The sequence below is a fragment of the Eubalaena glacialis genome, chromosome 19 (assembly GCF_028564815.1).
Source record: "Eubalaena glacialis isolate mEubGla1 chromosome 19, mEubGla1.1.hap2.+ XY, whole genome shotgun sequence".
Classification (NCBI taxonomy): Eukaryota; Metazoa; Chordata; class Mammalia; order Artiodactyla; family Balaenidae; genus Eubalaena; species Eubalaena glacialis.
The window spans coordinates 58465824-58483042 of NC_083734.1; the positions used below are offsets into that span (position 1 = coordinate 58465824).

The following is a 17219-nucleotide window of genomic DNA, read 5'->3' on the forward strand; positions in this document are numbered from 1 at the left end:
GGAACCTCTGTCCTTCATCTGCAAAAAACTGAATTCTGCCAAGAACCAGTGCACTTGGATGAGAGCCTCAGATGGGATCTCAGCCCCAGGTGGCTGTGATCTTTCTTTTTTTAAAATAAATTTATTTATTTATTTTATTTTTGGCTGCGTTGGGTCTTCGTTGCTGCGCACGGGCTTTCTCTAGTTGCGGCAGGCGGGGGCTGCTCTTCGTTGCGGTGCGCAGGCTTCTCATTGCGGTGGCTTCTCTTGTTGTGGAGCACGGGCTCTAGGCACATGGGCTCAGTAGTTGTGGCACGTGGACTTCAGTAGTTGTGGCTCGTGAGCTTTAGAGCGCAGGCTCAGTAGTTGTGGTGCACGGGCCCAGTTGCTCCGCGGCATGTGGGATCTTCCCGGACCAGGGCTCGAACCCGTGTCCCCTGCACTGGCAGGTGGATTCTTAACCACTGCGCCACCAGGGAAGTCCTGGCTGTGATCTTGAGTTTATCCCAGTGAGACTCTGAGCAAAGGACCCATTTGAACCCCTTCCTGGATCCTTGAACCGTGGAAACTGAGCGATAAGAAACGAGTGTTGCTTTCAGCCCTGAATTTGTGGTAATTTGCTGTGCAGCAGCTGAGACCTCATATGGGCCTGCTGTGTGTCTCAGCTTGGCTGTTTGCTCTGGGACTGAGGCTTGGAAAAGAGAGAAAAGGGGAAGATGCTGGTCCCCAGGTACCCACAGCAGGAAGCAGAAAAAAATTCCTTAGAAGCAAGCTGCTTCCAACGCTTCTCAGCTGCCAAGCCCTCATCAAGCCCAGATCAGCTGAATAATTAATTCTGCTCCAAGCAGAGTGATGCTTTGGATAAAGCCCCATTAAAAAAAAAAAAAAAATCAAGCGTGTTCTTCAAAGCCACAGCTTCTGTTTTGAAGTGGTTTGCCTGCCATTTGCACACTAGCTCCTTAGCATAAAAATGCACAGGGATTTCCACCCCCTTCCAGAGCCTCTCCCTCCCCTCCCCGCCGTCCTTGGAGTCACTAACTGGCCCCTGATTCCACCTTTCCCAGCCGGCTTCCTTTGGGCTGTAGACCCTGGTCAACAGTTCCCTTTAGGAAGCTGTGTGTCTGAGCCTTGGAGGCAGCAGTTATCAGGAGGCAGAAAGACTATTTCCAGAAACAGTTTGAGGTTTCAGATCCTGCTGGTCAAGGCCCCATGGGGATGGGATGCTGCTGAGAAGACGGCTGGCCATGTGAACAGGGGCCGAGGCTGGGGGATGGACGAAGGCATTGGCTGTGAGGGTGAGAGACAGGGACGATGCTGTGAAGTCCTTCCCGCACCCCAGGGCCCTGCCGACATCCTGCCCCCCACCTCCCCACCCCATCCTCCCAGGCCTCTCTCTGGTGGACTGCGGTTAAAGTCGTGCTTTGCCTGAAATGGTTCAGGAGACACACACTGAAGCCTTCCTGACATCTCAGTCCGGCTGCTGCACTTTCTCTCCTGGTCTGGAGTGGGTGCTTCTCGCTCCGATTCCCTGGACGCCAATACCGTGGACAGATGTCTGATGGGTCGGGGCCCCCAGCACGGCGCTGAGGGCACCTCTGTCCCTTCTGGCGACGAACCTCCCTCTGCCTTACTTCTCATTTTAGATCATCTTTAACAACCATAGTAACATTCCCCCATTTTTCCCTTGTAGCCTGGAGACCTGGTTTTCAGTTGGGTCCTTACCCCGTAGAATCGTGCTTGTTTCTGTTCATCTGCATCCGTGAAGTGAGTTCTCATGGGCCATCACGCGTGGTTCGTGGCTCCGTATCTCTGAGATTCTGCCAGGACCACAGACAAGGGCACTGATCACCCCTCCGTGTGCACATCACACTCGGACAGCTCTGTCCGCTGAATGTACTGGCTCACAACTCACAAACTGGCACCTAGTATGTGCATTCCCACGCACACCCTTTGGGTTGATATGGGTGGGGTTGCTTCTTGAAGCCCCCTCTTGTCTTAGTGTATCCCTGGTTGATCACAGCATGGTGGTGGGAGGAGTAGGGAGGTTTGGAATCCGAAGTTCTGGGTTCACATCTTACTCATGCCTCTGATGAGCAGTGTGATGTTAGGTCCTGAGCTTTCATGACTTAGTTCCCTCAAATGTAAAATAGGGGGGTGTATTCGTCTGCTAGGGCTGCGTAACAAAGTGCCACAGACTGGGCGGCTTAAACAACAGGCATTTATTGCCTCCCAGTTCTGGAAGCTGGAAGGCCAAGATCAAGGTGATGGCAGGGTTGGTTCCTCCCAAGAGTGATGAGGGAAGGGTCTGTTCTAGGCCCCCCTCCTTGGCTTGTAGATGCCGTCTTGTCCCTGTGTCTTCACACCGTCTTCTCTCCACGCACGTCTGTGTCCAGATTTCCTCTTCTTACAGGAACACCAGTCATATTAAATTAGATCCCATCTAAAGACTGCATTTAATTTCATTACCTCTTTAAAGAGCCCATCTTCAAATGGAGGACCATTCGGAGGGACTGGGGGTTAGGATTTCAACCTATGAATTTTAGCAGGGGGTGGGGTAGGGTAGGGGTGCAACAGTTGAGCCCATAATGGGGGTAATGATGCTGTCTGTCTGTCTACATCACAGAAAGATACTGAGGATCGAGTGTGACAATACAAGAAAAGGTGGTTAGAAGCTGAGCATGGGATAGACAAGAGGGTTTGTGCAAACATTGGGGTCAATACCAAGGATACTTCTTTCCAACCCCCTCCATCTTCTCTGCCTCAACTCACCCTGGATCTGGTGTTGCACTGTTTTAGTACTCTGATTCCTCATCAGAACTTTATGGGAAGAGGCCTCTTGAGTAATCAGTTCACCCTGTGGGTTGTGACTGTCTTACAGATGCCCTTTTGCTCTCTCTTCTTCCTAGAGTCGAGAAAAATCGTTTTATGATTTTATGGTTGTCAAAGCTATATATTGGTGATGAGCCAGAAACATTAGTTTTTTTCTCCTCAGCGGTGCTCTGGTAAAGATCTCTTTTCCAGCACTGACAATAGAAAGACTGTTTAAAATATATATATATATATATATGTATATAATTATTATTTTGTTACTATTATTTATAGTAGTAAAAAAAAAAAGGAAGGGCTGGGTTTTATAGAATAATTACCTTCTTGGTTTTCATAATCTCTAGCTGGTGTGACTGCAAGGGGAGAAACACACACACAATACATTCTACTGACTCATCTTTAAGGATGATCAACAGACCTGTATTTGTGAAAGCGATAGATATTTGAGGCCAAGATACCTCATCCAGCCTTTTGATTTTTTCCTGGATAAATACGATCATATTCCAGTGTAAGCGGAAGTATTTTGCTGGATGTTCTGAGCATTGGGAACAGAAGAGAATCGCTTTGAGCACTCTTCCCTAAAGCTTCATCTGCTGAATATTCATAGGTCTGTGTGTGCCCAAATCAATATGGGAAATGTAGGTTTAAACAAAACCACTTCTTTGCTGTGGGACCTAGAGTCTTTATCTCTTCTGTACGGCCGTTCTCAAGTTTTCCGCGTTTATCTGTGGAATCCTTTCTCTTGGAGCATCTCAAGGAACAGGGGACCCTGGGAAATGGCTGCTCAGGACAAAAGGGGTCATTCAGGGGATTTTTGTCCACACACAGAAGTGTGTATGGTGTCTCGGTCAACACGCTGCTTTGGCTACAGGAGGCCCAGAGAGTTGTGACTTCAACAGTTTCCATTATTTTGAGCATAGAAGAACCATCATTGGGTCACTGTGTACTGTTAAGTTCTCAGTTTTAGAGAAGGGAAGGCAGACATTGCTGTATTTTGAAGGAGAGTTGATACGGAGGGAAACCCAGAGGCGGAGAACCCATTGTTTTGCCCTGTAGACCAGTGTTTTTTTCCCCGTTTGACTCAACGTACGTATTCATTTGAAAGGAAGTAAAGCTCACACAGTCCCAATGTTGATTCGAGCTATTTTGACTGTCCCGTTATAGACGCATTTATAAGCCTGAATACGCACGAGCATGACGTTAAGGTATATGTTAGTCCTTATGCTTTTGGATCTTCCCCAATCATGAAACCAAAACGTGTCAGTTCACATCAAAACAACAAAACCGATCAAATCAAAACCAACAACATTTTTGTGATGTGGCAGACGAGGTTTTGCCAAAAATAAACCACCAATTCCAAGAGCCAGGTGTGCTGACTGCCGCGATCAGCTGCCTTTGCTTCTGGCAGGTCTGTCCCAGGAATACTGCTGGAAGGAATCAGTTCTCCCACTGTTCTAGAACTACTTGGGAACCTCCCCCATCTACACAGGGCTTCACGAAGGTATTTGGCCTGAGCTTGGCTCCCAGTATCATCTGTCCATTGAGCCTGCCCTCAACAATTAGCCCTCAACGATGAAAGCAGTACTGCTCGGTCCCCGCTCCGTCATAAACACAAAGGCCAACAAAGGCACTGAAATCCAGCGGTAGGATTTGGTTATAAAGAGGCCACCCTGGTGATTCAGATTGTGGTGTTATTATTTTTTCTTTCGATTATAGCTTATTTTTATTTTTTTAAATTTATTTATTTATTTGAGTTTATTTTTGGCTGCGTTGGGTCTTCGTTGCTGTGCGCAGGCTTTCTCTAGTTGCAGCGAGCGGGCTTTTCATTGCGGTGGCTTCTCTTGTTGTGGAGCACGGGCTCTAGGCGCGCAGGCTTCAGTAGTTGTGGCTCGCGGGCTCAGAAGTTGTGGCTCGTGGGCGCTAGAGCGCAGTCTCAGTAGTTGTGGCGTACGGGCTTAGTTGTTCCACAGCATGTGGGATCTTCCCGGACCAGGGCTCAAACCCGTGTCCCCTGCATTGGTGGGCGGATTCTCAACCACTGCGCCACCAGGGAAGCCCTCGATTATAGTTTAAATGAAAATACAAACTTTAAAAAATTTTATAGAAAACTTTCTGACCTCTGCGAATATGTCCTTGGGTCCCCATTGGAGAAGCACTGTTTTAGGCGTGTGAGATTGAGTTTCACCCATGGATCAAGAAGGCTGCGTTTTGTCTGTCTGTGCCTATGTGCTGTGGTTGTTTGCACAGATGGCCACAAATTCTCCCCCTGTTGTCATCCATACGATGACACGTGACCCTGGACACCCCTCCTCCCCCCTGCCCGCCCACACACACACAACAAGAGGTACAGTTGGTTTATCCATCCCTTCAATCTGGATGGTCATTGACCTGCTGTGGTACCAAATGTGATGCAAGCAGAGACTTGACTATAGCACTTGACATTGGATGTTTCCTTCTCTTGCTGCCCCTGAAACCCGAGTTTGCCATATGAATGAGCCCAATTAGCTTGTTGGAGGACGACAGGCCTCATGGAGAAGAATCTAGCAGTAATAACTAATTGATGTTCTAAGCCACTAAGTTTTGGGGTATTTTGTTACCAACAATAAGTGTCTGATACGCATGCATTGTTTTTCCTGGGAAGAGAAATCTTGTCTTTTAGCAGATTTCTGGAGGAATCTGATATTCTCCAAAAGGATAACAGAGGTCAGAAAAAGTTGCCTGGAAAGACCAGCCGGGGGTTCTCAAAATATTAAGAAGCCAGAAAAGGCTCAGCCTGGATTTTTTTTTTTTAATTAATTTTTATTGGGGTATAGTTGATTTACAATGTTGTGTTAGTTTCAGGTGTACAGCAAAGTGAATCAGTTATACATATACATATATTCACTCTTTTTAAGATTGTTTTCCCATGTAGGCCATTACAGAGTATTGAGTAGAGTTCCCTGTGCTACACAGTAGGTCCTTATTAGTTATCTATTTTATATATAGTAGTGTGTCAGTGTGGATTTTATAGATATATTTTAATGACTTCTAGGATTAAGGATAATCATTGAGAATTAGAAAGAAAATACTTCATTGTACTTAGGTATTTGCGTTCATTTAGGTTTATATTATTGTTTTAAGGAAAAGTCATATTTTGAGTTATAAGAAAAAGCATAATGGTTTGGAAAATTCTGCCACTCTCCGTCTCTCTGTCAACCATGCTAGTAGGAAACCTGGCTCTTTGGAACACAGCACAGAGCCACTTACGCGGAACGGCGATTGGAGGGCTATCTTTGCAGACCCTCAGGGAGCTGTACCTTTGCAGAGAGAGCTGTGTGGTGCTTTAGAATCTGTTGTATGTGATTAAATAGACTTGATTATGAATAGTAATTTGGCATCAGAAATAGGAGAAGGTTTTGTCCCTAGAAAGATAGTTTGAGTAACAGCATACTTACATAGCTTAAACATAACTAGAATTCTGTAATTAACTTTGCCTTTGGGAAGCTTTAGGCTGAGGTCGTGGAGGAGATGGGGGGGAAGCTGAAAGATGTGGCCTTGGTGGGATCCTGGGCTTCGGGGTGGAAAGATCTTACCTTCCGGGAAGTGAGCTGGGCTGCCCCGCTCCGAGTATTTGTGCCAGGAAGGGGAGTAGAGTTGGAGCCTTTGGGTGGAGAGTCACAGGGTAGGTGGCTGCCCATCCCCATGTGGTCTCAGGGCTGATGTTGAGGATCTTACACAATCATCAAGGGGAGAGAAGCTGGCGCTGGGTAGAAAGTCATGCTTTTTGCCATTACCTAGAAACTCTTGATACTTCTAAGCCTTTTCTTGCCCTCCCTGCACTAATCCACTTTGGCTTCTTTCTCACTGCCTAAACATTTTGTGTTTACCCGGATCTTTGTCTTCTGTGTTATGCAACATTTCCCCTCTCATTTTGGAGGTTGTGTAGTATCGCTCATTCCTGTAAATTCACTGAGTTCTTGGTCCCTGGACGCTGTGCTAGGCCCTCATAGGAGAGCCGGAAGACACAGCTCCTGCTTTGAGAATCTCATGATTTTGAGATAGCCAAGGAAACCGAGTGTTACTGTGCAGTTTGGCAAATGTGATGAGGGAAACATGTGTGGGATGTCAGGGGAGCACAGAGAGGGAGGTGCATTTAATCCCGACTAGGCTGGGTTTATCCAGGAAGGCTTCCTGGAGGAGGGAGCTCAGGCTTCCTCAGCCAGGATTTTAAAAGCATCAAGGATGGAACAATTAGAAGCTTGAAAACCTGCTTCACTGGCAACGGAGGGGATGTCATGCTGTTACTGTAGGGAGAAGGGGCGGAGCTGGGTTGGGGTGGAATCCTAGTGCGCTCAGGCGAGATGAACTGTGCTTCCCAGACCAGTAGGGACCAAGGACTTTGGGTTGTCATTCTCCTTGTCTTTAGGGCTCCTGGCTATGACCCGGGATCCCTCAATGTGTAGGCAAATGAGGCAGGGAAGACAGCAACTACTTGTCCCCTCTGCCACTCTGTGTCCCTGTTTGCTGTGAGGCCGGCCGCTCACTGTCCCGTGCCCGCCTGGCCCCGGGCAGCAGGGCGCTACCGGCCTCCCCGGGAGAGAAGGTCATCTATTATGTAAGCATCACCCATATTCCGGCTGGTGATCAGGGGCGACATTTAATTTTTTTTCCATTATGTGGAATAATTTCAGATCGTGGTATGAGTGTCATTATTATTGCAATTTCTTAGTAATGAAAACAGCATCCACTGTTTCCCATCACCCTGTGTGTCTGGGTTAAGTGGGGAAGGCAGAGGCAGCAGCTGGTGGGGCGGTGGGGGGAGAGGACAAAGTCTGCTCGGGGCTGCCAGGTCCCCCCCCAGCATCAGTGCGCCTGGGTCCCCGGGGCGGGGACGCGCTGTGGCTTCCCCACTGGGGTGGAGCGCCCGCCTTGCTCTGGCTGTGTGTGGCTGGCAAGGGGCACCCGTGAATCCTGTGACCTTTCCCTTTGCTCTTCATCAGGGACCCGTGGCCCCCTGACAAAGCTCAGTTAAAGAGACTGCTCTCCACAGGGCCGGGGAGGCGCAGAGACATCCCGGAGGACCCCCGTGGCCCGAATCGGCATGATAGAGGGTGTGCCTGTGTGGGTCCGGCGGAGGTCGGGCTCGCCACAAGCACGTGGGCAAGTATCGGAGGTTGACGTGCTCTGCTTCCCGTGATGGCTGGTAACAGCAATGGTATGTCCCAGTGGGAGAAGAACCAGAGACAGGTGAGCGCAGGGGAGGATGCTGTTGGGATGCGGGCGAACGCATCTAGCCGGTTGCCCTGAGTTCTGGGGGCTGCAGGGCCTGCGGGGCTTCGGGACCTCGTGGCGAGTTTCCATTTGTGCTTTGCGTGGGGGGCTGTCATTGCCGTCGCAGACTTCATTTGGAGACGCCTGCATCCTGTCGGGTTGCGCTCCAGGCTTTCAGTCCTTTTGTGGCGCGTTTCTTTGGGGCTGTAGAAACGTCAGCAGCCAGCAGTTGTCTTCCTGGGGCAGCAAACGCCGATGAACAGCATCTGGATTTTATTCCTTGGGGGAGACGTACATATTATGTTTTGAAGTTCTTTTGCTTTCACGTCAAGCATATTGCAGGGCTGCTTTCCTCCCTTCCCACCTCATTTTGTTTCCTCCTTCTTTCCCTGTCTCTCCACTCTCCCTCTTTTCCTTCTGGAAGGTGCTAAGCTTTTCCAGCTCGTGTCTCTTGGCGCTGTCGTTTCAGAGTGGGTGGAAGTTGCTCTGTTTATTCAGAGCCAGGGATTTGCCCCAACCATTAATAATAATAATAATAATAATAGTCACAAGAGGACAATGATCTCAAGTTCCTTGACCCTGGATGGATGCTGCCCGGTGCCTCCCAGCAGCCCCCTCCCTGCTGTCTGTACCGAGCTGCATTTGGAGGATTGGGTGGGGACCGGGGAGGAGGGCAGGGGAAGCACTCGGGGGGGGGGTGGCGGGTGATTTAGAAGGAGGGGGAGATTTGTAGCTTGGGAAGGAGCCTGTGTTTCAGTGCCTTGACATTTGGGAGCTACAAGGCGACACAGCAACGCTGAGCTGCCCAGAGTCCCGGGAACTCAGATGAAACGGTCGGGGGGAGGAGAGTGACTCATTGCCCCGCCGACGGGCAGCCTAGCGGGCTCTCAGGGACGCGGTGCAAAGTCGAGAACAGCTTGCATTAGTCAGATGTTTGCCCTGGAAGGGATCACGCCCTCACCTCGCCGTCCTTACGGGGCTGCAAGGATTGAGTGAGGTAGCCTGGATGGAAAAGCTTTGCAGAGATTAAAAGAAAAGCCTCAGAAGTGAAAGACAGTGTTGATATCAAGTAAAGAGGGGGCATGCTCAGCAAAGCAAGAAGATGTAGAGAAGGAATTTCTCCCCCCCGGGGGACTTGGTTGCCCCTGCACAGACCAAAGCTATGTTTATTTAAGGCTCTGGTAAAAGAAACAATGCAGCATCCCCTCCACCTGCGGTGTCCTTGCTGGGTGAGCAGACAGGGCTCCAGGGAGTGAGGGGTGGTGTCAGCCCTGCAGGATGAGAGCCACCTTGGCCCTGCAGGTGCTTCCTGACTCTCCCGCAACATCACGGACATTATGATAAAGCCACCAAGGCACGGCTGGTGTCCCTTGCCAGGCTGTTCCTTGAAATTCCAAGGGACGTATTTCTCTGTTTTCTTCATCAGCAGTTGAGAGTGGAGGGAGGGGATGTTGGAATCCAGAAGGGAGTCTGAAAGGAGCCCCGGGAGGCTGGCCAGTGCCTGGGCTCAGGGATGCTCAGGGAGCACCGGGGCCTAGAAGCTGCCCCCCGGCATCACCCTGTGGGTGCTCCCTGCCACTCCCACGCTGCACAGCTGCCCCACCCTTCCCAAGGCCACACGTGGGACCGAGTGCCCAGGACGGGGGTGGGTACAAGTGGGATCTGCTGGGGTTTTGTCCAGCTTTTTAAAAGGCAGCCTGTAAGTGAAGCTGGGGTGGGATCGTATTAGTATACCCCGCCCCCAGCACTGAAATAAAGCAGTACAACCAGCGGAATGTAGGTCGATGAAATGGTCAAAGGATATGGCCGGCAGGGGCGGGTCGTGGTGCGGGGTGTGTGCCCTCCTGCTCCTTGCCTGAAACCCCATCTTCGAAAATCAGTGTGGCTTGTTCCCTTCCATTCAGGTCATTGCTCAAACACCACCTTCTCAGAGAGACCTCCCTCAGCACCGTATCTGGAGGAGCCCTCCAGCTTTGAGTTTCATAATGAGATGCTAGAAGATGCTAGAAGAATGCCTGGCACGGGGCTTGAACCTGGTACACATGACAATTGTGCTGTGTAACTATGGCGATGAGTTTGCTTTTCTTCTCAACATTATCCCGACCTGGCCCTCGACTTTATAATTTATTGTTAGTTTATTGTCTGTCTCTGGAAGATCCGTGAGGAGAGGGGACTTGACTGTTTTGTACCATCAGGACCTAAAATGGTTCTGGTGCACAGTTGATGCTTAATATAAGTTTGCCAGACACGTGAAAGGCAGGCTTCCTGGAGGAAGCGGGAAAATTCTTATCTTGACAATAAAAAGAGGGTCTGTGCATTCTCAGCATGACCAGCAATACAGGGAGGTCCTGATCGTCCTAAATCTTTCTGAAGCAGCGTTTCTCAACTTCAACACTATTGGCATTTGGCCGCATCATCCTCTGTGGTGGGAGCCGTCCTGCATGACGTGGGGCTTTTAGCAGCATCGCTGGCCTCTACCCACTAGATGTCCACACCCTTCTTCTCCCCCCACGCCCACATACAAAAACGCCCATTGCCAGATGTCCCTTGCGGACAGAGACACCCCAGTTGAAAACTGCTGTCCTCGATTAAAACCAGGGTCTCTCCCAGCTGCACCCGACTGATTGGCCCCCATCAAAGCAGCAGCCCTGAGCATATTAAGGTGGCCGCATCTCTGCTGTAATGAAGTGGTTCTCTTTCTATATCCTTCCCAAAGCTCCGCATCAATCACATTCTAAAAAGAACCAAGACAAAGGAAGAAAGACCAGCCGACGCACGCACTCTCCTAGTGAAACACGTCTTTTATGGCTGCAGTGATTCCTCAGATGTCAGCGTGAGATGTAGGATTAGAAATAATTAAAGCTTATAAACAAACAAAGAGCTGCGACTATGTGGCCCGAGGCACATGGCGCAGACACCAGCTGTCACTTAGTGGGGGTGGGGTGGGGGGAGAGGCTGGCCTTCCCCAAGTCCCTTCTGTCCCCAGGAATCATCCATCTGCAGCGTCAACCTTGACTCATACAATGGGACGGTCTGCCTCTCTTGGTGCCTCTCTCAGTGACAGAGCAGGTGAAAGCCCGCATCCCCTAGGATTCTACAGAGGGTCCTAAGAACTTTAACGAGGGCAGCTCAAACCACACCACCAGGCTTTTTTTCCCTTTTAAAGCAAAGTTAAAGGAGGTGTCGGCACCCTTATTAAAGTGCATTATAAGGGAACTATATTCCATATCCTGTGATAAACCATAATGGAAAAGAATATGAAAAGGAGTGTGTGTGTGTGTGTGTGTGTGTGTGTATAAAACTGAATCACTTTGCTGTACAGCAGAAATTAACACAACATTGTAAATCAACTATACTTCAATTAAAAAAAGTGCATTATAGACGACATTGTAAATAAATGATTAGGACAATATCAATATATTGGAGAAATGAGAAGATGTGAGAGGAAGGGTTTATGTTTTCGTTGTTCACATTTAGTTGGTCAGAAATAATGAAGTAAAATGTCAGAATCATTAGTTTCTCTTTCTGATCCCTGATCAACATGATGATGAGAAAACAAGAAAGGGTGTGTGTGTGTGTGTGTGTGTGTGTAAGACACAGCCAGGCATAACTTTTGTGCTATTCCTTCATGAAACTTACCCAAGAAAACAGTTTTAGTATTTGCTTATGAATAGATGCATTTCAGTGATTGGATTAATAAGCCTTCTTCTCTCCCCTATTAGGGACACACGTTTATTTATTATTAATTAATTAATTTGCAGTGGGTCTTAGTTGTGGCAGGCGGGCTACTTAGTTGCGGCTCGTGGACTCCTTAGTTGTGGCATGCAAACTCTTAGTTGCGGCATGGATGCGGGATCTAGTTCCCTGACCAGGGATCGAACCCGGGCCCCCTGCATTGGGAGCGCGGAGGCTTGTCCACTGCGCCACCAGGGAAGTCCTGGGACACACATTTTAAATGGAAACTTCTGTTTAGAACTATTTTTGCCTGGTTTTCAAAAAATACCTGCCGTTCCTTTCCCCATCCAGATGATTCTGTTCACCTTCCCTTAGGGTCAGCGGGTTCCTGCCGATGTCTTTGGAGGAGAAGCTCACAGCCCCGTTGTAGGTTCACCTGTTTGCTCCTCCTGTGTTCCACTGGAACATAAGCTCCATAAGAGCTAGAACTTTGTTCGTTCACCAAGTATCCACACGGTTGGCAGTCAATAAATATTTGTTAAATAAACATGGGGATCAAAATCAAGACTTTGCGTAGTTAATGCAAAAGCAGTCAAAATGACTGGTTACGGACAAAGCAGAAGGGTGACATGGTGACTTAAGGCTGTCTGGGCTTGCCTCCAACTGTGCTGTGTCCTCCACGACTGTCACTTTCCCTCCTTTGAGGTGCTTTTGTTTGACTCTCGTCCCCTTTTGATCTCTGGAGAGGTGGTGACCTTGGCGCCTGCTCCGAGGCTGCCATTGAGCGGACCTGCCCTCCAGGCTTCTTTTGACAGTTGGGGAACTGAGTCCGTTCTGCCATCTGCCCGGCGGTGATGAATCGTGGAGGGGGGTTTGATGTTTGACCCGCTCTTTCCCAGTGTGTGTTCTTCCCATTTCTAGGATCAGCACCGACGCCTCAGGTCCCGTTGTTGTCATCCTCAAAGTTCTGCAGCCGGAAAGCTTGTCGCCTTGCTCATGACTCAGCCCAGCCTGACAGCTGGGGCTGGCCCGGGGACTGGGCTGGCCCGGGGCTCTCGGTAGAGAAGGGCAAACCACCTTGGCTGCCGGGAGCTGGAGGGGCCGGGGGAATGAAGGCAGAGAGGTGTTACGGTGATGCCCCTGCTTCTCGTTTCAGGGTGCAGCAGAAGACCCCCAGATGGCCCTGGCACTGAACCTCGACCCTGCGTTGATGAAGAAGTCTGATGCTGAGGGTCCCAGGCTGCTCTTCCCCGAGAGTGAACTTTCCATCCGGATAGGTAGAGCTGGGCTTCTTTCAGGCAAGCTCCCTGCTGCAGACCCTGGGCCGAGTGAGACAGGGGAGACTCAGGCCTGGTGGCGGGAGGGATGGCAGGGAAATGCCAGGTGCTGTGTCCTGTCCTCGCAAAGTACCCACCCCACTGTCGCACGGCGCTGAGCCAGCGTCTGGCCCTGTGCTTTCCTTCCCCATTGGTTCTCCAAACCACCTGCTTAGTGCACGGGAGGTAACAGGGCCTTTTGATTGCTTTTCCAACTTGGACAAGTGGGCCAGGGCCACTCTGATGGGATTGGGCTGGCTTGGGTTGGAGTGGATGGGCACCTGTCCCTCTGTCGCCCCCTCCCTGATGGACCCTGGATGTTCCTTTCCGTTTACGTGACTTTCATCTTTCTGGTCCATCTGGCGAAACTGTTGCTCTCACTGATTCAGTTTGGAGCCAGAAAACCTGAAAACACTGATGGCAAAGTCATGCCTTTTGTCTTAAGTTAGAGGGACTGCGTCCCTCAAGAGGAATCGGGTAGGAATTCCTGAATCTCCGTCGAGGAGGTGCAGACTGGGCCAGTGCCCCCTGAGAAGGAGTTCAGAGGATCATGCCGGTTTCCAGTCTCCGTGTAGGACTCCCTGCTCCTTGCCCGGTCATGGCTCACCCAGGGCAGTTGGCTAATGTAAGTGCCAGTTTGCACCAGGAGAGGTGGATGCCTGTTTTTTCCTTTGCATTTATTCAAGTCCCACGTTTAGCAGGCGAGCGCCACCCCCCTCCCCCCCCCCCCCAATGCTGTGAAACGTTTGTCCCTCCCCCTCCCCACTTCTGTAAACCTCAGACTCCAGGCAAAGGGTGTTGAGAGCGGCTGCCTCCTGCCTCGCTTGGAGTTCTCCCTTAGGTGCGTCGGGGAGAAACAGACTGGTGACCAGTTGCTGTCTTCACGTTAGTGATTTAAGGGAGAAAGTCCTTTCATGTTTCCCGGCTGGCACGTTAATTTGCTGTTTCCACCCTGGGTCGGCTGAGGTGATCGCTAGAGCGCGGTACAGTAAACGTACAAAAGTTACAGCGATGCCCCGGCCAGTTCTCAATTATCTGTGTTCAGCTTATGTCCTGCGTGAATTATTCATGGAGAACTCGAATACCTTCTCCACTTGGGTTGCGGCTCACTGCCGCCTGCCACTTTGGATGTGGGATGTAATCAGGAAACGAAAATCCATCTAACATGAGCTCAAGTAATAGAGGGTTAGCACGAAAAATCTGCCCGCTGTGTCCAGTCACGCTTGTCATTCATACTCAAATCAGAACCACTCGGTGCCGTCTGCTGTTCTCCTCTTATTGGAGAGTCAGGAGCTGCCAGCGGCCAGCGTGGGGCACCATCCTCCAGCAGAGGATTTTCCATGCCGGGTCGTGGGAACACAGGGACAGGAGGCTTTCTCTCAGTTCTCCCCAGCTGTCCTGTCGTGGAGCTCCTGTGATCCCCTATGAAGACATTATGGTCCTGATGCTTTTTTTTTTTGCTATAAAAATAAAATAGGAGACTTTATGGTCTTGGTTTTTTTTTTTTTTTTTTTTTTGCTGTAAAAATAAGAGACATTATGGTCCTGATTCTTTTTTTTTTTTTTTGGTATAAAAATAAAATAGGAGACTTTATGGTCCTGATTCTTTTTTTTTTTTTATGCTATAAAAATAGAATAGGAGCACCTTTTAATTTATTCTGAGGCCAGTAATACCCTGATACCAAATGGATATCAAGGCATCACAAGAAAACTACAGACCAGTATATTTTTTAATAAGACAGAAATACCCAAATCACTCTAATGCCATATTTACGTTCCTGATTCTGAGCCTTCTCTATGATGAAGAAATTGGGCAGATTTTATTCTATCCCATTTTTTCAATCTTCAAGGCCACAGGGGGGAAGGTTCAGTGCCTGTCAATCAATCAAAAAAAAAAAAAGTAAAAAGGGGCGATCCCTTTGAGATGAACCTTTTCCACTGGGGCCATGGGAATATAGGGCCAGTGGGAGTTGACTTTCCTGGAAAGTCTCCCAGGATTGCTGGATCTTCTTGGCCACCCCAGGGTGGAGCCGTGAGCGGAGACTGCGTGGGAGACGATGCAATCCCGTCCTCTGCTCAGAAACACCTTGGCATCGCCTGTTACCAGGTTACCAAGCAACCCTCAGTCGTTGTTGCTAACTGTTCAGATACAGAGGCAAATGCAGCCCTTGGGGGAGCGCAAAGATGGTTTGCAGAGACCGAGGGAACCCAGCCACCTCCGGAAAGGTTGCTCTTCTTCTCACCTGGACACACCTGTGGCTGTCAGGCAGTTGAAGACTTTAAAACTGGTAATGGCTATTTGATGACTGGCCTTGTGCAGATCAAGTCTGAATACGTGTTATTTGTACTACCATCTGGATTTGCCCTTGAGCTAGCTGTAAATGGAGCCAGGAGATTGGTTTAATGGGTGTTTAGTGAATAATATCAGCCTTTAAAAAATAATGTTGGCGCTGCTGTTATAATGTCCCATAATTGGTTCAAAAAGAGGAAAAGCCAGAAAAACCACACTGTGAAGAGGAGGTTAGGCTGCTCTGAGCATCGCCAGCAGCCCAAGCTGGGAAAAGCATTTATGCATTTATGAGTGCTTTCCTGTGTATGTCTTGGTGCCAAATGTTTTACAATATCAACTGTTCTCAGGGCCGGGGATATTTTGGGACCTTGCTAGACCAGAAGTTCTTATAAATCAGTCTCTCTCTCTCTGTCTCTCTCTCTCTCTCCCACCCCCCTCAACTATTTCTCTCTCCAGCTAGCTTTCTTTTAATTAAGAAAGTAATAACATGGATTACAAATAAAAGTAAATTTTCTTCCACCTTCAGATCCCTTATGGTCTAGATTCCCATCTCAGACACAAACACTGTTTCTAGGTTCTTGTGTTTCCTTTCAGAAATATTATGTTTATACCATCATACTTGGCCCGTTATTCTGTGCCTTGTGTTTTTCACTTAATAACACATTTTGGTTTTTGTTTCCTGGGCATTCATTGATTCTTATTCTTGGCCATGATCTTACCTAATTAGTCCCCTCTTGATGGCCCTTTAGGGTGTTTACACTCTTTTGCTATTATAAAGAAAGTGGCAGAGAGCACTTTCACGCATACACCTCTGTGGGCAATTCTATTGTCGAGTAAATTCTAGAAACAAGGCCAGGGGTTCTGTAGGTCTGGGGTCCATGAGTGGGCAGCAAAGGGTTTATGAACCTCTTGGAATCTAATGCAAAAAGATACGTGTTTTTGGAAGGCAAAGATCTATAACATCCATCACGTTTCAGATGGCTCCACGACCCCAGTGTTTATCTAGAACTTGGCTTTTTTGCCTCAGCCTCCCCCATTCAGCCTCCAGTGGACTTTTTTTTTTTTTTTTTTCTCACTAGCACTCTCTTTAGGCTAAAGAAGGGTAAATTTTTTTTTTTTTAGTTTAACATCTTTATTGGAGTATAATTGCTTTACAATGTTGTTTTAGTTTCTGCCCTACAACAAAGTGAATCAGCTGTATGCATACATATATCCCGATATCTCCTCCCTCTTGCGTCTCCCTCCCACCCTCCCTATCCCACCCCTCTAGGTGGTCACAAAGCACCAAGCTGGTCTCCCTGTGCTATGCGGCTGCTTCCCGCTAGCTATCTATTTTACATTTGGTAGTGTATATACGTCCATGCCACTCTCTCACTTCGTCCCAGCTTACCCTTCCCCCTCCCCGTGTCCTCAGGTGCATTCTGTATGTCTGCGTCTTTATTCCTGTCCTGCCCCTGGGTTTGTCAGAACCATTTTTTATTTCAAGAAGGGTAATTGTTAACTGCCCCATTTCCATATGTTGTTTGTTCTGAGAGAGGAAGCTGAAGCTTTTCAAGGGTTTTTTTCTCATGGATCCATTATCATGGCAGATGGAGGACTGTCTGTAATTTTGTGTACCTGTGGAAGGAACAGAAGTAGGCATTATTCTCCAGGACAGAAAGAGGTGGATTTAATTTGGGAAATTAGTTGTGAAGTGGCTTCTATTTATTATCTATAAACCTTTCCAAAGCTTGTTGGGTGGAGAAGTGAACGGGGATTTAAGTCAGGCAAGAGTAAGACATAAGAAACTCTGGTTAGAAACACATTTTTCCTTGATGCCTTATTCTTTTATGTTAGGAGAATTCACCTGGCAATGATAATTCTACCTGGACAGCCTGGCAGATG

At 48.7% G+C, this 17219-nt stretch overlaps 1 protein-coding gene across 11 annotated transcripts in view; it reads left to right on the forward strand.

The window, feature by feature from the left end:
* SLC39A11 (solute carrier family 39 member 11) overlaps positions 1-17219 on the forward strand; it is a 424690-nt gene that overhangs the window by 173661 nt on the left and 233810 nt on the right. For 9 of the 11 annotated variants that reach the window (XM_061176496.1, XM_061176490.1, XM_061176497.1 and 6 more), the window contains one exon: positions 12887-13028. In XM_061176496.1, the coding sequence (XP_061032479.1) occupies positions 12887-13028 (142 nt within the window). The remainder of the gene's footprint in view (positions 1-12886; positions 13029-17219) is intronic. The other 2 variants (XM_061176491.1, XM_061176492.1) reach the window with 1 other exon arrangement.